At 40.4% G+C, this 24,397-nt stretch overlaps 1 protein-coding gene across 1 annotated transcript in view; it reads left to right on the forward strand.

Moving 5' to 3' along the window:
• Positions 1-779: 779 nt before the first annotated feature.
• The window catches only part of CCDC169 (coiled-coil domain containing 169), a 34,010-nt gene continuing 10,392 nt past the window's right edge, over positions 780-24,397 (forward strand). Inside the window, exons 1-6 of the mRNA XM_075490765.1 lie at positions 780-897; positions 7,149-7,231; positions 7,677-7,787; positions 7,876-7,916; positions 23,179-23,277; positions 23,474-23,527. Of these exons, the coding sequence (XP_075346880.1) occupies positions 821-897; positions 7,149-7,231; positions 7,677-7,787; positions 7,876-7,916; positions 23,179-23,277; positions 23,474-23,527 (465 nt within the window). The 5' untranslated portion in view covers positions 780-820. The remainder of the gene's footprint in view (positions 898-7,148; positions 7,232-7,676; positions 7,788-7,875; positions 7,917-23,178; positions 23,278-23,473; positions 23,528-24,397) is intronic.

Below are 24,397 nucleotides of genomic sequence, written 5' to 3' on the forward strand. Positions count from 1 at the left end.
ATTGACTCCATTGACTTACCTGATCAGTGATGATTAAGACCGATTATTCTAAGCTCTTCTGTCCTGTCTCAAGTTAGGTACTTGGAAACTAGTTTATGCACAGCACAGATCACAATTATCAAGGGTGCTAGGCACTCTTTTAAGACCAGGCCCCGCCGTGCTGTGCCTGCCTTCACATGCGGGTCAAATCGTTTATTTTAAACCATGCTACTTTCCATCCGAAAGAAGCGTTCAGAAAAAATCTGCACATATTTGTGTTTCCCAGGTCATGAAAAGCTTAGCACACCAACAGTTCATCCTACATGATCGCAGCTCTTTAACTGGGCCAAAACTGTATTTTTCCCATTGATTTCTGGTGCTGCCCAAGCCACATGCTGGGGACTTCCCTGGACAGAGGGAAGAAAAACCCCATCAAACGAGGGGCCGTTACAGCAGCGACTGGCGGGAGCTGCTACCAGTGCGCGCAGATCGAACGACACGGCACACGGCTCGGCCGGAGGAGGTGAAGGCGACGCCGGTCGCCTGGCGGGTGGTCGCGCCCGGCCCCCGTCTTCCCCTCTCCGCTTTCCCTGGGCAGCGAGAGAGCCACGGCGGCTGCGGAGACTGGGAGTCGCCCGCGCCGAGGGGTGCCCAGGCCGGGGACCAGACCACCGCCCGCCCGCCTCTGGCCGCACCGCGACCGCGGGAGGGCGCGCTGGGCCGCGCTGCTCCCTCAAGCCGACGCCGGGCGCGCAGCGGCCGTTACCCCGCGCAACGGCCGTTACCCCGCGCAACGGCTGCCGACGCCGGGGCTGCGCGCGGAGCGGGGGCGGGCGGCGCCATGGGGGAAGGCGGCGGCCGCCGGGCGGGGGACCCCGACCGCCTGGCGCTGGAGCTGGGGCGGGAGAGGCGGAAGAAGTGAGTGCCCGGCGGGGGACGGGGCTGAGGCCGGGCACCGCAGCCGCCAGCTGCGCCGGGGAGCCGCGCCGAAGGACTGGCCGTCCGGCGGTTCCTGCCGCCTCCCAGGGGCAAAATGGCGGCTGTTGCCTTGGGCGGGTGGTCCGGCTGATGCGGTGGATGGGGAGCGGCCTGGAAGGCCGTGTGTCGCCCAGGGGGTCCCACAGCTCGGCTCGGCTGTGCTGGGAACACGGCTGGGATTGGTCAGATAGCGTGGGGCACCGGGCATGGTGGGCAATAGGAACAGCTGGCCAAAAGGCTGGGACTGGCACAAGGAGCCTGAAGAAGTAGGATAAATAATTTTAGCCAAAAATGAGGCTGGTACTGAACAGGCATGGAAAGTAGGACTGGGTGCCATGGTTTAACTGCAGTAGGCAGCTAAATGCTACAGAGCTGCTCGCTTGCTCCCCTCCCAGTGGGATGGGGAGAGAATCGGAAGGGTGAAAGTCAGAAAATTTGTGGCTTGAGATAAAGACCGTTTAATAAGTTTAAAAAAAAAAAGAAAAGAAAAAGGAAAGAGAAGCAAACCCAAGAAAAGCAAGCGATGCAAAAAAACCCCAGCTACTCACCACTAGCCAAACAATGCTAACCCCTAAGCAACAGGAGCCCTAGCAAACTCCCCCCCCCTCCCCCTCCCCCCCGGTTTTATTGTTGAAGATGACATTACATGGTATGGAATATCCCTTTGGTCAGCTGGGGTCAGCTATCCCAGCTGTGTCCCCTCCCAGCTTCTTGTGCACCCCCAGCCTGCTCGCTGGCGGGTCAGTGTGAGAAGCAGAAAAGTCCTCGATGTGTAAGTACTTCTCAGCAATAGCTAAAACATCCCTGTATTATCAACAGTGATTTCATCACAAATCCAAACACACCACCATATGAGCTACTGTGAAGAAAATTTACTGTCTCCCAGCCAAACCCAGTACATTGGGATTGGAAGCCACGATAGGGTAAGAACAGAAAAGACCTCCTGTGGGTGCATGCCAGTTTGGGGGGAAGAAGAATCAAATGGACAACGAGGTGCTCTTTAAACACACGTCTTTCCACAATGTTGAATAAAACCGGAAAGCTGAATTTCACTCTTCTCTACTATCAGTAAATATCTCTGAAACCTACAGGGAAAGTACAGTATCTCTCCAGTGCAGTTTGCACAGAAGCTGAGGACTTGTTACTGCTACCAGTTAGTCCCCTTGCTTATGCAGCAGATGTTTCAGCTCTGGTGATTGTTGATGCTCATGCAGTGGTGAGATTCTTGGTTGTTTTTTTTTCCCAGTTTGCTTAGGAAGTTACACATTTTCCCCTGTGTTCAAGAACATGATTGCCTTTTGAATGTTAATAAATTAAAAGTTAGAAAATGTCAGAAGCTCCTGTGCTGCTGTAAGTCAGACCCTTAATATTTACACTTACGTACCATTTTCAAACATTTTGTTCCGTACTGTTTTTTCCCCTGGACAATGTTTCTTTCGGTGTCTAGGCTGCACATTCTTTTCAAACTAGCCCTGCAGTTGTGGACTTTATAAAGTGTTTATTCACTAATGGAAAGGGGGAAGTCAAAATGGTTAGGCAGCTTCTGCATTCAAAATGGTACTAAAAGGAGCTTGCACATACTTGCACCGAGTAAGGAAATGTCCTTTTACTAAGCCTCCTGAACAGTAGTGTGTCAGTGTAAAATATCAATTATCCTCCATATGCACCAATTCTTTTACCTGACACACAATCCCGATACTATAGGTGTTCAGGTAAAAAGCAGAATCGTATTGGCTTTGTTTCACTGCTTTGATTTATTTTTTTTTTAATTAATGAAAACCTGGATTCTCTATGTACCTTAAGTTCTTGCTAATATCCCCGAGAATCTTCTGCAAGACTGGGCCCAAAGCCCAGGAGACATTGTGAAGTGGTGACTTATTTGCTGATGAAAGGAAAATATATATTTCATAAAAACCTTTATTTTGATGGCATGACAGTAAAAGACTTGCTGCTCCAGGTAGATTCTGCACCTGTTTTCCTGTGTGTAGCTTGTGTGTGCAAATAGACAATACCATTATTGTCTGTTTCATAGAAGTGATTTATTCAACCTAACTGTTAATGACCAGGGTTGTTAGACTACATCTAAACCAGTGGCATGTATAGTCAATGAATACAGAAAGCTCTTTGAAAGTGTGATTCATCTGACCTATTTTGGCTGGCTGTTTCAGCATGAGATGACTCACACCCTAGTGCATGCCTGTTTCTCTCATTGGGTATAAAGCAAGCTGAGGATGACTGGCTTGCAGGTAGCTGTCTGCATTCCTTCACAGCCATCTCACCCTTGTTGTCTTTTTACTGGCGTATTTGATTATTGTGCCATTTAGGCAGTTTGCTAACAGCCCACCTACAACTCCCATTTAACACTTGCGAAGAAGAGATTTTTACTTCAAAGAGTAAATTGAATCATCTATGTCCGTAAGAGGTTTGTGCCTAAAGTACCTGCTGATTCTCAATGATAGTGGATGTAATACTGTGAAATCTTTGAAAGGCTTTAATGAAAGTCAGCTTAAATCTGACTCTGAATTACTGTAATCAGGATTCAGTAGAGGTTTTGATTGGGAAATGTCATGGCAAATGTTTCTGAGAGAGAGAGAGAAGGCATATAATACTGCAGTATACTTCTTAATAGACAAAGAGGTCTTAAAGCCATATATTATGCTTGTCAGCTATTTACTAATGTTCATGGAGATGTGTGTTAATTCAGCTTGTGAGATTTCAGCTTCTGTGGCTTTCCTGGCAAGGAAAGCTGCAGTATTTTCCCATCACACTGCTGACTGCAAGTGTCAGAAGTCTGTAGCTTTTAATACTGAATATGCTCTTCCCTGTGGTGCCTTTTGCACTGTGCAGTATTGTTTCTGCTTTGTTCATAGGTTCTGAAGGCATCTATATATTTTGTTTTCTACAGGAATCAGTAAAGGTCTGCTATGTTATAGAGCTGATGCCCTAGAACTGTTGATTTGCCTTGAGCTGCTCCTGTAACGTTTCACTGGTTTCTCTCTCCACTATAGAAAATGGCTTCAGGCAGTCTTTTGCCTGATACACGTACCAGATATCCAGATCTGGATAGCAAAACAGGAAAATGCCTCTCATCCTAAGTGGCTGTCACTTTCAAGTAAAATAACACCTGTAAACTGTGTTAAAAAGAAACTCAGCAATTTTTTTCTTCTGTCATTTCAATCACAGCCTTCTTATCTGAACTGCACTTTTTTCTCCTTTTCTTCACAAGAGCTTTGTTGTTACGCTTAGTATGCAAGGATGTGGTTAAGTTCCCCTGATGACTTAAATGTGAGTTTCCAGGATTTATGGGCTTTCTTCTGTGATGACTATAAATTGTCCATTGACATGGGAAGGATTCATAGGCCTTGAATATGTCTAATTATGTTTAACACATGTGAGGTTGCAGGTAAAGTCATACCACAGTCCCTCTAAGGACAAACTAAGTCTCTGTTTGGGCAGGCAGCTATACACAGCTGCATTAAATTCACAGTAACAGATACATGGCATGACCATCACTTCCTATTACAATTAGAAATAACTCCAGAAATGCAAAATACTCCGATACATTAAAAAGCTGAACTATTTACCAGGTTGGCCAAGGTTATTTATTTCTACATCCCTTCTCTGTCAGTGAAGGGACTGTAATTTACTGCATATACACAGACTAAAATAGAGAGGTTCCACTCTGGCTACTTTCTGGGTGCTATTGGGGTATTAAATGTTTAATAATAACAACTAGATTTTTTAAAAAACTGGTTTCAATTGCCAAATGAAAATAAGACTTTCTGTCAGTGTAGCAATTACAGTCTGACACCTGACAATTTATAATTTCTGTACACATTTTCATCAGGACAAAATAGAATTGAAAGTTGGCTGGCAGTTTTGCTAATAGTGCAGAAAGAATAATAAAATCTAATGTAAGAAATGTTGTATATAGTCTTGGAACGGTAACAGAAATTAAAAACTGAAGATGGTGGATTTAAAGAACTTGTTCTTCCTGTGTTATCCCTCTGCATCCATCTAAGCACCTAGTTAGGATTTGTTTGGAAATGAAAACAATTTCATTTTGATACAGCTCAGCTCTAGTTACAGCTTGGACTATTCCTAATTTATAGTGTTATTTCTTTCCAAAAATCCCATTTTAACACTCACTGTCGTCATAATTTCGTCTTTTCCAAGCACTGAGAGGTTGATAGAAATCTGCTTTACAGAAACCTTATCTATTTGTATAGGAATGATACCAGCAACGTAGTAAGATTTTGTCCGTCTTCTTCCTAGCCATCTGCCTCTTTCATTTGGAGTGGGAGCAAATAGGCAGCAGCAATCAGATTTCCTTTGGTTTTCCTGCGTCTAAGGTTTTTGACTTACGTGTTTTAAGTCTATCTTTTGCTGGGGCTTTCATCACACCTTTTTTGTCTCCAGCAAGTTACCAGTATTTTCATTATTTCTTTGCCTATGTCCCCACTATCTAATTTAACATTGGTAGGGACAAAAAGAGCAATGGAGCAAGGAGGGATTGGAAGACCCAGCTCTCCCCTGCCATTTGAGATAGATGTCTTATTCTGCTCCAGTGTGTTTCTTGCACTGAAAACTTACTTGAATGACCTATTACTCTTCTTTACATTTCTTTGCTATTTCAGCTCTTCAGCCCTCCCCATTACAGGCATACCTCTTTTGTTTCTTAAGATCAGTTGGTTTACTTCTGCTTCTGCAGCTTTCAGTTGAAATCTGATGTTTCAAGCTATGGAAAAGAAATGTCACCAACTGAATGTGAGCATGAGGAGTGCAACAGGTGATACCATTTCTTAGTGATCAGCTCTGTTGTCAGAGCTTTGATTTCTTATAGGCTAATTAATTATTTCTTGAAGAGCATTTCTCATTACGAACACGTTCAGAAAGAGAAGATCCATGTTGACATGGAAGCCCTCCTTTAGAAAAAAAAAAAAACACCAAAAAATAGGACAGCAAAATTATTTTCTCTCTTGCATATTTTAATGAACTAGGCTAAGATTTAAAAGGCGTATTGTCATATTGGTATTGTAAAGCATTTTCCAAAGGGCCTTATTTGCAGAGTTGTGTTCTCAGTTCTTTTGAAATATCTCATTTCAGGCACTGAAAAATAGAGGCACCCAAGAACCATTGGTTGTGTTTTGAAATCTTGGCTGCCTTAAAGGACGAAACCACAAACTGCTCTTGTGTTGTGTTGCGCTGTGTTGTTCTTGCGGCTGTTCTGGTGTGGGCTGACTTCCTGGGATCTCACAGGCAGGAGCATTTCTCCATAGATGTCTCCAAAAATAACCAGGCTGTTGGCATAAATAAGGTCAATAATTTAGTTAGCAGTAATTTCCTTGCGGCGTGATTGAGATCATATGTTTCATTGTAGCACGCTAAACTACTATCTTTCCACTTAAAAGGATGAGAGTCATTCAGCATGTTGTATGATGCCTGCAGGTGGGTTGTGCTCTCATCAAAGTAAGTCCCCTGCTAGTTTCTGCTTCTGGTCGTACCTTCCAAGGCAGAAAGAGTCCACTTTCCATGGTACTTCTCAGTTGTCTGGTGCTCAACCAGTATCCAGAAGTAATCAATGGGCAAAAATATATTTTCCCACGAGATTAAGTTTAAGGTACTGAAAAAAAAGGTGGCTTTAGGTCCTGTATTTTTTTGTAACAGTCATCTTACTTTAATCGCTGGCTTTCTTTTCTGATAGTCATAATCCATGGTATGCTTTGATTGGTTTTGTTATGGGTACAATTTAGAAAATAACTATTAATTATTGAGTAGTGAGTCAAAATGAAGAATTAATTGAGAATTTCAAATAGCACATCTCTCAGGCCTATTCTTATTTCAGAAAACATATTCCTTGGGCATCTTCTTTTAGGTGAAAAAAACCCCAGTGTCTTCTCTACATTTGTTTGCTTCTGATGATCTGCTAGACAGTTATGAAATTTTAGGAAATGTTGGTCTTGTTTTTTTATGGAAGTAATTTCACTCACAAAGTAGAAATGCTTCTATTGTTTTTAAGGCACTGTAGTATCCATAGAGAAAAATACATAAAAAAACATGGGCAAGATGATGTAATTACATAGGAAAGACCAATATATGCTTAATCCGAAAATATATTCAACTTGTTCTTTTTAATCTTAATAATAAGATTAATGCAGTAGCCAATTTATTGACTTCTCTAAATACCACAGGCAAATGCTTGAAATCTCAATATTCGAACTGAGAAACACAGTAACAGAACTGGAAAAAAGACTTAGCAATGTTGAAGATGAAGGTAAGTGAATTGCAACACAGTCTTGCTAATTGATTAGGAAACACAGAAAATTAGTTCTTTTGGGTAGGCCTTACAGAGATACAAATTTTTATTTAGAAATTTAAGTTTTCCCTTTTCAAACATGACTATTATAGGTGTGATGTTGCAAATGTGAAATTAAGGAATACTATGTGCTGCATGTTAGCTTTAATTATTAATGAAACTATGAATAACATGAATTCATAGAGTTGGTTAATATTCTGGCCACAGTAAGCCCAGTGAAAAATTCCCTTGATTTATATTTTCCAGCTCTTCTGTATGCAAAAATTCTCATTATGAGGATTACTAACTGGAGACTTTCTCAGTCTCTAGAAAAAAGTGGGAACAGTTTGAAAAAATGCTAACTTTTACTTGAAATGACATGAGATAATCTGGGAAACAGAATAACCCTGTATTTCTTTTTAAGGTAATGAATGGAAAACCAGATATGAGACACAAGTAGAATTGAACAAACAGCTGGAAAGGCAAATTAATATTCTTCAAGAGAAGATGGAGCTTATTCGTGGCAATCCAGCAGGTAGAAATGGGTATTTAAAACTTTCAATAGAATTAGTGATTATATGTTGAAATTATATCAACGTGTCAAATTTTCTGCTTATTTGTAGATAAATTGTCCATTGTTCGCACCTTTGATCAAATGCCTGTGGTGAGTACTATGGCATTTAGTTGGTTAACAAAAAGTCACAGTGTAATTGAAGAACTTGTATAATCTTTGTTTTTTCGTGACAGAAAATATCAGCAGCCTGGTCTAGAAACCAAAACAATCAGTCCTGCTTACTTTTTTATTGTTTCAGATATGCAGTTGCTTATAAATTTATAAAGTATAGAGTAAAATCATTAAATATGAGGTACATAAGACCTGAAAGTTGAGAAGAATCATGTAGTGAAATTTTTGACTGAGTGAAGGTTGTGTGATTGGACCTGCAGTAAGGCATATGAGATGGAGTAGCTGGACTAGTTCCATGAATAAGTGGAAAAATGTTAAACCTTGATCACAAAATCATGGAATCATTTAGGTTGGAAAGGCCCTCTTAGATCTTCTAGTCCGCTCCTCCTACTCAAGCAGGGCCAGCTACAGCAGGTTGCCCAGCGTCATGTCCAGTTGGGCTTTTAATATCTCCTCAGATGGAGACTCTACAACTTCTCTCGGCAATGCGTTCCAGTGTTTGACCACTCTCACAGTAAGAAAAGTGCTTTCTTGTGATCAGATGGAATTTCATGTGTTTCAGTTTGTGCCCATTGCCTCTTGTCCTGTCACTGGGCACCACTGAGAAGAGCCTGGCTCCCTCTTCTTCATTCCCTCCCATCACGTATTTATACACATGGCTGAGATCCCCTTGGGCCTTCTCTTCTCCAGGCTGAACGGTCCCAGCTCTCTCAGCCTCTCCTCATCTGTCAGATGCTCCAGTCCCTTAATCATCTTTGTAGCCCTGTGCTGGACTTGGTCCAGGAAATCCATATCTTTCTTGTACTGAGGAGCCCAGAACTGGACCCAGCACTCTGGATATGTCTCACCAGTGCTAAAGAGAAGGGACAGATCACCTTCCTCAACCTGCTGCCAACATTCTTCCTAATGGAGCCCAGGTGGCCATTGGCCTTCTTTGCAGCAAGCGTTCATTGCTGGCTCGTGGTCACCTTGTTGTCCACCAGGACCCCAAAGTCATTCTCTGCCAAGCTGCTTCCCAGCCAGTAGGTCCTCAGCATATACTGGTGCCTGGGGTTATTTCTCCCCAGGGACAGGACTTTGCATTTCCCCTTGTTGAACTGAACTTCACGTGATTCCTCTCTGCCTGTTTCTCTAGCCTGTTGAGGCCCCTCTGAATGACAACACAATCCTCTGGTGTATCAGTCACTACTCCCAGTTTTGTACCAACTGTGATAACATAGATGAATAGTCGCAGTAACATTTTGCATAATGCAGTTACAGGAAAATTCCTCATTGTACAATAAATACACCTTTTTTCAACACTGAAGGAAGTATCTGTTTTCATTTTTAAAATTTTATTTCTTAATACGATCGTATTTCATGACCTGTATTTCAACAAAGCATAAAACATTTTTCTGTGATCTTGAGGAGATTTGGCCATTTTTTCTTCTGAAGTAGTACATGAAGTGAAAACAATTTTAGATTTAAGACTGCTTTTTCCTTAGTCTGTCATCTGCTGAAATCTTTTACTTTGAGACCTTTTCTGCTTCTTACCCACTTTTAGAAATAAGGAAGGCACATAAAGATGTGATAATGCCTTGTAGGAATAATGCAGGAATAAAGCAGGAATAATGAACATTATGAGGCAGGGCTCTGATGATTTTTATTCCAGTTGCTTATGCTTACAGACTGTTTCCATCTTACTTTTTTGTGCTTCAGATTCTGAAGATTAATGGGAGTTTACTGAGCCTAGAGGAAGCTGCATGCCCTATTAGTGGGAATGATTATCTGTTGTAAGCAGGGTGTGAATAATTAACTGCTCTTTCTGATCTGATCCATGGCTTTCAGATAGTAAACATTCTTGGCAGTTTTAGTGCTGTCCTAGAGACCATGGTGTTTTCTAGGTTGGCAGGATATTTTTTTTTAAACAGTTAATTAAAAAGAGAACAAAATCTTTCCTATCCTGTTTCCTGTTTCACGGAATTGATTTGAAAATACAACTGGGATTTTATTTGAAGAAAAGTCTTGAAGACAGAACGTTCATCTAGAAAATTTACAGTAGAGTCTGCTTCAGACAATGTTATTCCTGTCAGCCTGTAAAGCACAGACTGGCATGTATGCTTACAGTATCAGAAGTGTTTATTTCCATCCAATTGCTAGTACTCTCTTAACAAATCCGACTACACCTTGCCAAGCACTTGAAGAGTCATTACCAGTGAGGTAATCTCCTTTACCAGCAGCTGGGCTGCACCAGTCCAGTACATTTCTAATCCCTACTAAATACTGCCTTGCCTCCTCACCTATGAGCTATGGTTCTGAGAGGTTTGATTACTGTTCCCACAAAGGAAAGAATGACAGCACAACTGAAAGAGTCATTCTGCTAGAAGGAGTCTAGAAGACAGTTTGAAGAGTCCTAGACTTACTCAGTGACACCTAGGGAAGTCTGGAGCCCATGTGCCATGCCGTAGGTTTTTCTTCTGCAGTTTTAAGTCCTTCCTTCAGACTTCCAGCTTAGAGTGAATACATTCTTCTGTTTGCTAGCCAGAGGGGAAAAAAAAGTGCTTAGGGATTTAGTGAAATGTTTCATTTTTCCTTGTTCTCATTTTCAGGAGATGGAAAGAGGGGAAGAAAATAGAAGTATTTTGTGGGCTTTGCTGGTTTTTTTTCACTGAAGCTATCAGAAAAGTCAGTGTATATTTACAGATACGCTTGGAGAATGCAGAGCTGCCTTTTCTTCTTTTAAATTTTAGGAGATAAAGCATTGGTAAAAAAACCACACAGATCATTTTGTGGTGTTTAAGCATATAGGTTTATCCAAATCCTTTTTATGTTTTTGAGAGTTGTTCGGGGGAGTAGGGGGGAATATTTAGCTTCTCCACAGATGAGAATAAAGAGCAGATGTGCTGAGTGGGTGTAGAAAAACAAAGAGCTTTGCAACCAGTCATCAATCTACATTTGCTCAAAGTAAAAATGCTGAGAGTGGGTATATATAAAATCGTGTGTGTGTGTTAAATAAAAAGTACACTATGATATTCAGCTTTCAACTTGCAGTTGCATATGAAGCTCTGTGGAAAGATAGCAAAGTGATTCTTCCAGCAAGATGATACAATTTCTAGAATATGGCAACAGTAGACAGTAGATTTTGTTTTGAGCAACATACTTAGAAAATGAAATAGTATTTGCAAGTCTTTTTAACCTATGTTCCCAAGGAAGTTAGAATTATGCAGTTGGAGTTATTAGAAGGACGTCTAATAATTCTTAACTTCCTATGCAATTTCAGCTGTATTTAACAGAGGAGATATCTCAAAGATACTAAAGAGATTTGTCTTACTCAGCTAGTCATTTAAGGTCCTATCATAGTCAATAGAAGGAGAAAAACATGTCTGTAGAGTAATTCATCCCATTTAGAGATAGGTAGCATAAAATATTTTCTCGATATCAAGCACTACAGGGAAAATGAAAAAAGATTAGTCATCAGGAACCCTGGCAGTCAGCAAGCTATAAAAACCTGAATGAAAGAGAAGAATACAAATGCAAATTCTGGAGCGATGAACAAGGAAGCACAGAGGATTTTCTGTGTTGATAAACTGCAATAATTGTTGCAGATGGCTTGCACTATTTTTGCTTTAGAATTAGAATCGTACTGATGAATGATTCCTTGCTATTAAAAACACCCCTAAACCATTTAAATATGCAATTATTCTGAAGTCCTTATACTGACTTGAGATAATCCTTTTTTCTGTTTCAAAACAATCATGTAGGTGTCACATGACAGTAAATGCAGAATTAATACCGTGAACACACAAATTTTTACAGCCAGGGTTTAGAAACTCATTTTTACGTACTGAGGGCAGATTAAAAATAACCTAAACAGTGACAAGCACAAGGGAGTTCCAAAAGTGAAAACTGTTTAGTCAGTAATTTCCTTTATGTCCCAATGAATAATACAAATGTTATACAGTACTTCAGAAATAATTACAGAAGGAATGCCTTCTCTTTAAAGTATAGCATGATGTGAATTTTACTTGCCTCTCTTAAACATGCTGCATTCATTTGTTTGCATTTTTTCATTGAATGAGTTTTGGTGAAATGCATGCTCTCTGCTAAGCATAATTTCCCATATAAGCAGAAAGAAAATGATTCCTTTCTCTCTCACCATTTCTGCAAGAAAGAATCCCTAGATAGCGGCTTTAGTATGCAAATACTGAAAAGCATACTGCAAAATCAGTTCAGAAGAGCACACTCCTGATAGCATTGCCTTAGCAACGCTCTAGTTAAGATTAGCAAAGGAACCAAGGTTTCTGTGATAAATCACCATTTTCAGGGATGTCCAGCACCATAGCTGAGAAAATTCTGACGTTAAGGGACAGATACTTGCTTTGCAAAGCTGACTTTCTGAGAGCACAGTGACCACAGAACTGAGACCCTCACACAACCATCTCAGGATTTTTGCTGTCAGTTTTAAACTGTAAGCAGAATGTGTGGCAGTGTCACACTGAAGAAGGTGTTGGCAACATGACAGGACGGGAATCTTGGGTTTATGAGAACATGCAACGAAGACTTTGTATTTCAGTAGGTGTTGATAACTGCCTATAGGGAACATCAGCATTTTATAATGGCATGGGAAATGTTGACAATTCTCCTAGCAAGTCACTGTTAAATGAACCTTGTTGCTCTTGCTGGATTAAGTCACCAGTAGCTCTATGGAAAGAAGAAATCTGGTATCCTATCTTTTTGTGAAGCTTGGAAGTATTTTGGAGAAAGTTCTGTAGTCTGGTGTCACGGATTTGGAGTGAGAGTGCACTTCACTTGTAAGAGAGAAGCAAAAATATACTTTATTGATATAAAATAATGAGTTAACAAAGTTCAATGCGACAGTGATTTAACAAGATTCGATGGCAAGGTACACTTGATTATTTACTGCATAGAGAACAGGGTCAGACAAAACTGTCAGGGAGACCCTCCCGTTGAGTCATGACGTTCGGAAAAGGATCCCCTTGCTTTCTAAACTCCTCCTCAGAGAGGAATCTAGGTGCGGCTAGATCCAATCCTAGTCCCAGACTTGGTCAACGGTTTATATCTAAAGGATTTCATATGTGCAATCAATCCTTTATATCACTTAGCTAAGATTTCAAAGTTTAGCATGCTATTAGTCACCGAGGATCTGTTGGGGTAAGGAATCTCTCAACCATGAGGAGTAACCTTGAGGGGCATTCCCTAGTCAAGGGGAGATCCTGGCCTGCAGCTTGCTGCCATGCAGGAGAGCTCAAAGGGCTCTTGGACTGCTCACTATTTATGGGAGTAAGATGATTGACTCATAGTCATATTTGCATACCAATCACAGATTTTAGTTTCTTCACCATGGTTATGTGGGTGCATTGCACAGTAGCCCTTGGCTATTGTGTTGTTATCTGTCTCCCAAATCCACTTTGAGTTGGATGCAGCCATCATGACCAGATGCATCCGTTATGACCTTTGCTGGTAGTTATCACCTGAGCAGGGTTACAGGAGATAAAGGTCATGGGCAGGGGAAGCACACCGTCACATCTGGTCTGACAGCCCTAAGCTGTATCCTGCCTCCTTCACAGACTTCCCTTTCCTACTCCTTTCATCTGACCTCGGACATGTATTTTGGATGCCTCTGGGAGACCTTTTAGATTTGCATTTTTCCCTTTCCTTGTCATGTTGACATTAGTTGTTCCTCTTGGTGGCCTTGCACAAAACAGCAGACTATTTTACTCAAATCACTTTGTGGTATTCCCAGAGGCAGAATACACTTTGTATTTCAAAGAAAACAATCAGGGAAAAATCTTAGAATCATAGAATAGTTTGGGTTGGAAGGGACCTTTAAAGGTCATCTACTCCAGCCTCCCTGCAGTGACCAGGGACATCTTCAACTAGATCAGGTTGCTCAGAGCCCCGTCCAATCTGACCTTGAATGTTTCCAGGGATGGGGCATCTACCACCTCTCTGGGCAACCTGTGCCACTGTTTCACCACCTGTGCTAGTGTTTCCCTCGACCTGCTGGACACTCTTCTTCTGATGCAGTCCAGGATATAGTTGGCCTTCTGGGCTGCAAACGCACATTGCTGGCTCACGTCCAGCTTTTCATCAGGTCATCCTGTTTAATGCAGTAAGGATGAATTAAAGCTCCTATAGTTTGTTGTGTATCTCTTGTGTAAATTCAAAGTATGACTTCAGAGGGGTGTAGTAGCTCCCAACAGAGGCATAGTTTTCAGGCTTGATGAAGTGTTTGGTACTTTTGCAGCAGTACATTTGATATTTTTACACATCTCTAAACTCTATCTAAGATTTTCTGAGTATCATAGAGATTTTTTTTTCTTAAGTCAAGTGACATTATTAGCTGGCTGTTCTCAAGAATTCCTTAGCAATTGACTGGGACCCTGGGATATCTTCCAGGGAAAATGTACAAGGAAGAAATCTCCAGCCTTTTTCAGGCCTACCAGGAGAGATACTAAGTGAAACGTTTCAGAGTCAGCAACAATTTGTTCTGTCAATCTGAACCATAGCAATGGAGGTCTCTGTTTTAACTTCCTCCTCCCCAAGTCAGCAGATAACCTCCATGAGCCATGCTGTGGAGACCATTGACATAAGGATTTGGGGTAGCAGCGTCCCACACCTATTACACTGAAGGAGCCTGAACTTTCCAACAAGTCTCCAGGCTGATTTCTTTACCCTGGCCATTGCCAATGTCCGGTGTGAACAGGACACACACTGCGTTCATGTAGTTCAATTCCCGGTCTGGTGTCGAATATAAAGATGATGCTAACCACAAGGGGGCACTTGGCATTTGGACAAGTACAGGGAGCCTTTCTTCACCTGTACTGAAGCCCTTACAGGATCTAGCATATACATATTGAGTGCATATTGTATGTAGAAATGTGCTATGCTAAATAATTTTATGTATCATTTTTTTCAGTAGTATATGACTAGTGAGTTTATTGATATCAACATAAAATCAAATTCCATTACAGTAAAACTAAAGATGTGGTATTGCTTTTTGCTCTTGATGAGTTTAAAATGATACATTAAAAGATTCAGCTAAATCAGCTGATGAACGTCAGCTCGTAGTGTTGGAGGGGAGTTTATTTTCTAAACAAAACTTCATTTGATTTAAAATGTCAAGTAGAATGGATTGCAAAGGCTTCTTGTGTTGGTTTTTTCTACACAACTGACAGATGTATTGCTTCTGTTCTAACTCATGGAGAAAAGTTAAAGAGGATTAGAGCCGAAGCAAATTGCCATAAGGATCAATAGTCTGCATGAGCTGGGCTCTTATGAAAGCAAGTTTGAGCCTCTTGATGATGTCATGGATTTGTCACCTTGTCTGTTGTGAAATGATTGATAGAAATTGTCACCTCTCTTGCCACTGGTAGCAGGGCAAGGAAAAATCCAGAATGAGAGCAACTTATGTGGGTGGCCTTAAAATTCTGCTGCAGTATCATTCTGTATAATTTCATTTTCTGGCAAGTGTTAAGCCAAATATGTAACTTCAGTCAAATGAAAAGGAAATTGTGTAGAAAAAAAGAAGAACTGGAGAATTGGTGTTCCCTTTGTGAAACTCTGGGCTTTGGTCACTGCTGGACACAAGACTTAATGTATCATTGCTCTGAGAGTGAATCTTGCTAAGCCTTGCAAAATTCCGTTATATAAAGAAAGTATTCATTTAAAATCTCAGTGTGTCTCTTAGCTTACCAGCTTGCTCAGAGTGGCTTGACATGGACGACTTATTGAAAACTAAGGATCTTAAATTCAGGTTAAATCCCTTAGTCAGCTTATGTCTCCTTTTCAGGAATACATTGTCCAGCTATTCAAGGCTTAGTAGAAGAACCTGTAATAGATCTAACTTAAAAAAACATTTCAGTATTCAGGTAAACCACTTCTAAAAAGCTTTTTTGGAATTTATCTTACTGGTTCATTCTGGAGTTTTGTTGGCAATTTCTCCTTCTGGGAGAGTGCTGCATACCTGGGAGGCTCCTTCTGTTTCTCTTGAGCTCTCACTGATCCTTGCTTTGTATTGAGGCTTTTCTGTGCTCCAAGGACTCTGCTACAAGTCTGTGTTACTGTATGCTTTGAACTCTGTTTCGTGTGAGCTTTTGCTTTTGTGTTGTTTTACTGTACTAAGCACTAAGCTGATCATACAACCATAAGCATCAAGAATTGAATTTGTTTCAGTGTGGTTTCTTTCTGCTTACTTCCCACAGAATTCAGGAAAGGTAAATCCAGCCCTTAATGATTTGGCTGAGTTCATACGCTGGTGTTTCTCACTTCTTGATTTGTATTGTTGTGCAGCAGCTAAAGACTTCAGATATATAAGGTCTCAGCTAGTTCTTCAATTACTGCCTTGAAAGTAGGGGTGGGAGGTAACTTGCAACCAGTCCTGGCTAAAGTGGGTGTCTAGAACCTCTCTGAAGTTTTACCATTTAAAATTTTCTTGTGTCTGTTTTTGAAATTGCATTTTATAGTGTTTGGGGACTTGGAGAGGTCTTTTAGTTGAGTAGGAACATCTGTGTCACTAGATTGCCAAAAGAACTTCAGTATTGCCATACTGAGCTCTGCATCATCAATTAGGTGCATGAACACAGGAACAGAAGGCAGAAAGCTGAGTTATCTGCCTGAGTTTCCTAGGTATTAACTGGAAGAAAGGCAGCTAGATTGGGATTCACAAGAGAGTGCGTAGCAGAGATGGAAAACCAATGGGAAGTTGGGAAGAAACGCCCAAGAATTGTGTCTGAAATCCTGCCTCCTTTCCAGAAGCAGGCATGACCTTGCAGCCTCTCTCACTTGTTCCTTCTCCATCCATGTAAATTTTGCATTTCTGACTGATTAACAGCCTGGCTTCAAAAATTATCTCAGCACTAGTTAAGTATGATGGAAAGGGCACTCTCAGGATATAAGACTTGAGAATTCAAGCTCTTAGGGTGGCAGAGGACTAAAATGTAACTCATCTAATTTCTTTGTGGGTTAATTTTTAGGCTGTTAGACGGAAGAGGATTCCTTCCTCATGTAATGTGGGTGGAGCATGCTTCTCAGGTTGTGCTCCATTAGGGAGATGATCACCAGGAAGCTTTGTTTTGAGGCTCCATAAAGGCTTTCAGCAGCAAACTAAGCAGCTTGATTAAGCTTGTGCTTATGGGCAACCGCAATAGCAACAGCTCAGATGCCTACCTAAGTTATATGACAAAACCAGATGTGAAGAATGTAAGACATTGCATAGATTGCTTTATTAGCATCAGGATGTTAAATTCTGCCTGAAGTGCAATTTTGATTTTGGGCTTCGCTTCCCAATCTGTAAATTGGGAGTAATTTATAACTTTCTTATTTCACAAGAGAATTGTAAGCATAGGTACATTACAAATTATGAGGCACCCAGATACTGTAGGGATGGTAACTGTATACTTTACACATTATCAACCTATTTCCGTCTGCTTGCTCATCAGAAGCAGTGTAGTGCACCGTTTGTTTGCTTGCGGTTGGATATCATCCTTGCTCCAGAGCTGAATGAACGCCCAAGCATCTGCACTGGACCAGCTGCATTGGCAGCAAAAAAAAAAAGACAGCGCTTCTGAAAAGATCAAATGAAAAAAGACCTAAAAGTAGTTTACTTTGTAGGTGAAAGAACTCAAAGAAATTAGATGAGGAGATACCAAATTGCTCTGTTGTGGCTCACAGCTGTGACACCAAGTCTTGCTGTCTTACATAACACTGATGGACAATCTAGTGAGGATTTACATAGAACAAATCTGGAGAGCAGCATGAACTTCTGTATTTACTGTATTTAAGCTTACTGTGGTGGTACAAAATACGTTGTAGGTGGTACAAAATATGTTGTACAAAATATGCTGTCACATGGTTATAATCTTTAATGTGCAGTCAGGTCAAGAAGGCAAAAAAATTAGTTTCCTCGCTTGACAGTGCTGAGGCCTTCTCTATCTGTCTTGTTTAATTCTGTACAGACACTGATGTTGTAATGAAATAGCACATGACCCTAGTGGAACTTACCCAAATCTTCTCTTTAATCTGCAGCTTACTTTTTCTCCTTGAATTGGCCAATGTTGACTGTATTGATGTAGGAGCCTTCTGTGTTAGCACAAAGATTTCATCTGCATCCAAAATACTTCTGCTTTAATTAGGAAAAAAACAAAAAACCCCAATTTTTTTAATGTCTCCAGTGTGTCTGTTATAACAGATTAAAGTTAATAACACTTCAGTCATGTGTGGAACATTCTTGAAAGATATAGCTCTTCTGTATCTCTTTTTTTTTTTTTTTTTGAACAGTGGGAGGGGTTATTCTCTCTTGGCAACATGTTTTAAAAGTACTGTGTCTTTTGTCATGCTCCTGCAAAATCTTGACTTTAATGAAAATAATTCCTAGGGAAATCTCAGGAACAGCCAGAAGTGTTTTTGTGAAAAATGAAATTTGGAGCCAAATAAGTAATGTATTGTACAGAAAATTATGAAAAAGAATAAAAGATGCAATGATCTGCAGATGCTAGAAAGGAGGAGACTGGAGATTTCAAACAGGCAGATGTAAGAGGCAGATGTATGAGTTTGGTGGCTATCTGTTAGAAACCATTGGTAGGACTATCACTTTACACATTCAGAAAATAGAATGGCTTGATGATGTCCAAAGTCAAGGATATAAGTTATGGACCTGAGATGAAAATGCTCTTATAAGAATGACATAATCTTTCGTGTAATGACAAATGCCATTTTCAAGTTCACTCTGGAACAGACCAAAGAAGACTATGCTAGGCTGGATGGATGCCCAAAAGAGTGGAAGCTGAACTGGTCTAACCAAAGTACGGACCGAGAGATGGAGGGCACAGTTGTAACAATAAAATAAAGGTCACAGACTCACAGAATTGTTGAGGTTGGAAGGGATTTCTGGAGGTTGTCTTGACCAACCCCCCTGCTCAAGCTGGGCCACCTAGAGCCAGTTGCCCAGGAACATGTCTAAATGTTTTTTAAATATCTCTAAGGGGGCAGACTCCACAACCTCCCCGGGCAACCTATTCCAGTGCTTGGTCACTCTGACAGTAAAAAAGTGTTTCCTGATGTTCACAGGGAACCTCCTGTGTTTCAGCTTGTGCCATTGCCTCATGTCCTGTCACTGGGCACCACTGAAAAGAGCCTGGATCTGTCCTCTTTGCACTCTCCCTCCAGGTAATTATATACATTAGTAAGATCCCCCCTCAGCCTTCTCTTCTCCAGGCTGAACAGTCCCAGCTCTCTCATCCTTTCCTCACAGGAGAGGTGATCCAGTCCCTTAATCATCCTTGTGGCCCTTCATGGAACTCTCTCCAGTATGTCCATGTCTCTCTTGTGCTGGGGAGCCCACACTGGACACAGTACTCCACAGTACTACCAGTGCTGAGTAGGGGGGAGATCACGTCCCTTGACCTGCTGACAATGCTTTGCCTAATGCAGCCCAGGATAATATTGGCCTTCTTTGCAGCAAGGGCACATTGCTGGCTAATGTTTAACTTGTTGTCCACCGGGACACCCAGGTCCTTTTCTACCATGCTGCTTTCCAGCTGGGCAGCCTCCAGCATACATCAGTTCTTGGGGTTGTTCCTCCCCAGGTGCAGGACCTTGGACTTCTCCTTGTTGAACTTCATGAGGTTCCTGTCAGCCCATTTCTCCACCCTGTTGAGGTCCCTCTGAATGGCAGCATGACCTTCTGGTGTATCAGCCACTCCTCCCAGTTTGGTGTTGTCTGTAACCTTCCTGAGGGGACACTCTGCCCCATCATCCAGATCATTAATGAAGATGTTAAACAGGACTGGACCCAGTATTGATCCCTTAAGGCTTAAATTAGGTTTGGGATTTTTTTACCATTAGCAAGCATTCATAAACTCTGAGAAACAGACCACACATGGATACTGGCCTTCTGGATCTGAGGTTTGCATGATAAATAGGGAAAAAAGAAGGGGAGAATATTTAGAGACAGTCATATTATCTTCCTTTCCATGTTTACCAGGAAAATCTGGTAAATAAAGGCATAGCAAAGCATTAAGGTCATGAGAAGAAATAACTGATTATTAAGGCAATGGCCAGGTAGTCAGTATAGAAAGTGAAGGGATTCAGCTATTCTGACTAGGGAGATGCTTGAGTTAGTTAGAAATAAAAAGAAACAAAAATTCTGAAATAGATACTTATTTTACACAGGGGGCCTAAGCAGACAAATGGAAGAACCTGACTAGCCTGAAATGTAATAACATTAATAATGAAAACATGATGGGATAACAAGTGTTAAAGGTATGCGCTTGGCAGGAAAGATCAAAACAGAGATAGAGGTGGTATGCAGCAGATGTGAGAGGCTTTTACATTAATGTTGTTTGTTCTTTCTTCATCATCTGTTTGGATTAATTCATCTTGAGGATGGGTAGGAAAACAAATTTTAATCACAATAATATTGGGAAATAATATATATTGAAACAGTATAACTCACTTAAATATTAGGACACCAATATTTTCTTTTCTATATGTAGATGTCTACCTCTTGGCTAGATCTTTAATTCCTACTACAGGCAGTGCAGGTCTAATTAATACAGTCAGCTGAGTGTAGAGAGTTGTATCTACATTTATCTACGTAGGCATCTTCAGTGGAATAGTTGTGTAAACAAAGAGACTTGCAGATGTTTCAGTGCAGAGTAGCCCACTGCTGCTCCAGAAGGACATGTGTCTCCTGTAACCCATGTCGTATCTGCCACACATGAATGTCTTGGACACTCTAGGGCATCTCAGATAGCAATTGAGTTGAGCTCGTTAGCTCCTCAGCTGAATGAATCTCTGCGCATCATTGATTGTATTGACTGTGACACTTAGTAGGAGCTTAGTTCACATATGGACATTCAAATGTAGATATCCTCACCTCAGACTGAATCCCATCCATACAGTCAAAAATAGATATAAATATGAAATTCAGATGGATGAATTTGGATATAATATTATTAGATTACTTCCAGAAATTGTATCATATGTGATACTTGTAAATAAAGACTGAAAACGAAGGGCTAGTAATAATGATGAGGCACAGATGTCAGTGGATGTGATAGTTAACACATTTTATCAGAAAATACTGGATAAAAACAAGGCAATGCTGTTTTACATTTTGAAAATCTAGAATAACATTGCAGAAAAGCCAGTCATAAAAACTGTCAGATCAAGTGATCATGAATTCATTCATTTTGAATTAAACATGTATATATTGCCTAAGTTTTCAGTAAAGGCAGAAACAACAAAATGCAGGACAAAGGAAGAAATAGTTAATGTCAGCAAGTGCTTGGAAGAGGAAATGACAGTAACCAAATCCTAAGGAACACTCAAGGAGCTGGGTATGCTTAAATTGAGGGAAATGGGTAATCCGTACCTTAGGATTCTGAAAGAACTGGCTTGCTACATCACTGATCTGATAGCAAGTGGTTTTAATAAAGCTGTGGATGATGGCACTGCGTGCACTGGAGAGAAGCAAATCTCTTTTTTTTTAGTTTTAAGATAGAGAAAGAGAGGAATATTTGTTGCAAAACCAGACTGAAATATTAATTTATTAAAAGCGGCTCACGGCGGGCAAACCTGTTGACATTCTGTGATGAGACAATAGATTTGTTGTCACAATAAATATAGAATTTTGCTCACTGTGACCTCTGATAAAGATACCGTGTCACATGGGAAGTGACTGATTAATTTGGAGAAAATGAAAATCAGTAGGTTTGTTGAAGGAGTAAAGAGCTGGCAAATGGAAGATGATAGCAGTGACTAGTGAAGGAGGCTGCTGGGAGAGTACAAGCAGAGTTCTTCCAGGACCAGGTTTAGGACTAATCTTAACATTTAATGCATGACCTTGATACACAAAGTAGAAATAGATTATGGTATCTTTCTCCTGATACCAATTGTGTAATATAATAGGGATCTGGATGTTGTTTCAAAACAGAATGAGACTGAAGACTAGATTATTAAAAATGGGATTAAATTTAATAGCGTAGACCAAAGGATTTAGGAAATAGTAAACAAATTATTTTATGAATTGAGAGCTGATTACCTGGACATAGCTGCAGAGGAGAATCTAGGTATTCTAGCTGATCCCATGTTGACTGTGAGCCATCACCGTGCAGCTGTGAAAAAGGAAAATGCAATCCTAAAATTTCTCTGTACGGATAAAGAAGTATCACTGACATTGTTCAAGGAAGTGAGATGGCTTCTGGAGTACTGCATACTCCAGTACGGTTCTGTTCTCCAGCCATAAAAGGGTTGAGCTCCAGCCTGGTGTACAAAGCGGTTACTACGATGGTTAGATGAAAGGACAGCCTGCTGTGTGAGAGACCATTTTTAAAAGCTCAGCTTATTTATCCTAGTAAAATGAATGTTGAAAAAAGATGTTCCTGTTTTCTGTCTGTGCGTGCTGGGGCAAACACCAGCGAGGAAGAAGAGTAGTTATCTTTAAGATAATTTCAATACAAGGACAAACAGGTATAAACTGACCTTGAATAATCTGAGGCAAGGAATTAAAAAAGCCATCTACTATTAGAGCCTCCCAATAAGAATGTTTCTACTGGATGGAGTGGATCAATTTATGAAGGAGATTATGAGAAACAGTTTCCTGTGTTAGAAATGGAGGAGGACCTGCTTGGGTGTGCGCTCTACTTCCACTACACAGCCAAGAGCGAACCGGCCAGTGCCAGTAACCAAAAATGGACTCTACCCCTGTTACTCTAGCTCATCCCAATTGTAGACAAGATAAATTACAGGTAAAAGACAGATAGTCTCCCCACAAAATACTGCTTTCTTGCCAAGTTGTTATGGGTTACCTTTGACATCCCATGTGCCTCTTCAGCCAGTCCAGCAAGTGGTTTGAAAATGGATGAGCAGGTGAGACCTGAAATCTTCCTCCTACTAAAAAGGAGTCATCAGAGTGAACTTTGGTTAGAAGTGAGGAGCAATTCTGGCTGGTCACCACAAGGTGACTTTGCTAACCTGTCAAGGAGCAGCAGTGTGGAAAACCATATCTGTATCATTTTAACACAGTGGAAATGTGTAGTGCATAACTGATAATTGTTGCATATGGTTAATTGCTTTTGTCTCTGCAGTGTGCCAGCTGGAACAATGTAAACAAAAAGTGCACAAAAAGCAAATAGAATGACAAACATCATAATGCTTGAAGAACAAGGACTATGGTGATGGTATCTTTATACAGAATGGAAATATTTGTAAAACATCATTTTATTTACTATAACCACAGGGTTCCTTAAAGGAGGTTCTTAAACAACTAGAAGAAGAGAAGAAAAGTCTCCAGAATCAGCTAAAAGACTATGAACTTAGACTAGAACAAGAAGCAAAGGTTTGTAATCTATGCCTCTAATCTATAAAAGCCATTATGTTGTCTGACAGACAATGTGTGTGGAACACACAATAGAATAGTTCCACAAAATATGTCACTGGAAAAAAACTCTGCTGTATATTTGTTTCTTCCTGTATGATTCAACTTCTAAAGTATTTTGCTTAATGGTAGCCTATATCCCTTATTTTAAATGTAGGCTTACCACAAAGCTAGTGATGAGCGGCGCATGTACCTCTCAGAGATCTTACAGGTAAGAAAAAAAACGTGTGACTCAATAACTTTTAAAAATCATTATGCTTTCTTAATATAGCAACAGCATCTGTTAATGCCATTAGGTCAAAGTCTTTTATCACTTCATTCATCTACCAAATCCATTACAAAAGCTGCTTTTTAAACATTTTAAGAGCTAGAAATTGAACAATTGCTACAGTTTATTTATTTTTAAATACTTCTTTTTGCTTTTGTATCCATTGGAGTTTCATTGTTCCCAAGGATAGTCAAAATGCTCCTAACTGAGAAAGCTGAAGCAATTTTCTGATACTTGCTTGCCCATCCATTAGTCACAAGACTGCTATGCTAGTTTAATGTTTCAGTTGAAAAGAACAGAACCAAATTATTAGCAGTAGTGACACCCACCTTAAGTAGCAATTCCTCTTTTTTGTATTTCCTCTTTTTTCTTTTAAAGACAAACTAGCCAGCCAGCTCAGAATGACAATACAGCACATATTTCAATTAAATTTATAAGATAAGGGATAAGATCCTTGTTTTTGTTAAATGAGAGGTTAAATTTTATTGCTGCATATTATGTAATACATAAAAGTTGATACTACAAACTGGAGGAGCCTGTAAAGGAACCTGTAAAGTTTCCTAGTACTTCTTATTCTGAAAGAGCTCTTAATTCCTGAATAATGTAAAAGTAATAGCTTAGTGTGATACTCAGGAAAGACTGTCACTGAAGCCCTGTTGTAGCTAACTGGGGTGAAAGACTGTAATTAGCAGTGCTTCCACGTGTTTGCACAGTGGGCAACTGATTCTCTTACATGGTTCATTGCTGCTTTGGGAAATCTGAAAGAATTGGTTAAACTAACTTTTCAGCATGAAACCAAGAAAGAGCCCAGGA

The sequence above is a fragment of the Mycteria americana genome, chromosome 1 (genome assembly GCF_035582795.1).
Source record: "Mycteria americana isolate JAX WOST 10 ecotype Jacksonville Zoo and Gardens chromosome 1, USCA_MyAme_1.0, whole genome shotgun sequence".
Lineage (NCBI taxonomy): Eukaryota > Metazoa > Chordata > Aves > Ciconiiformes > Ciconiidae > Mycteria > Mycteria americana.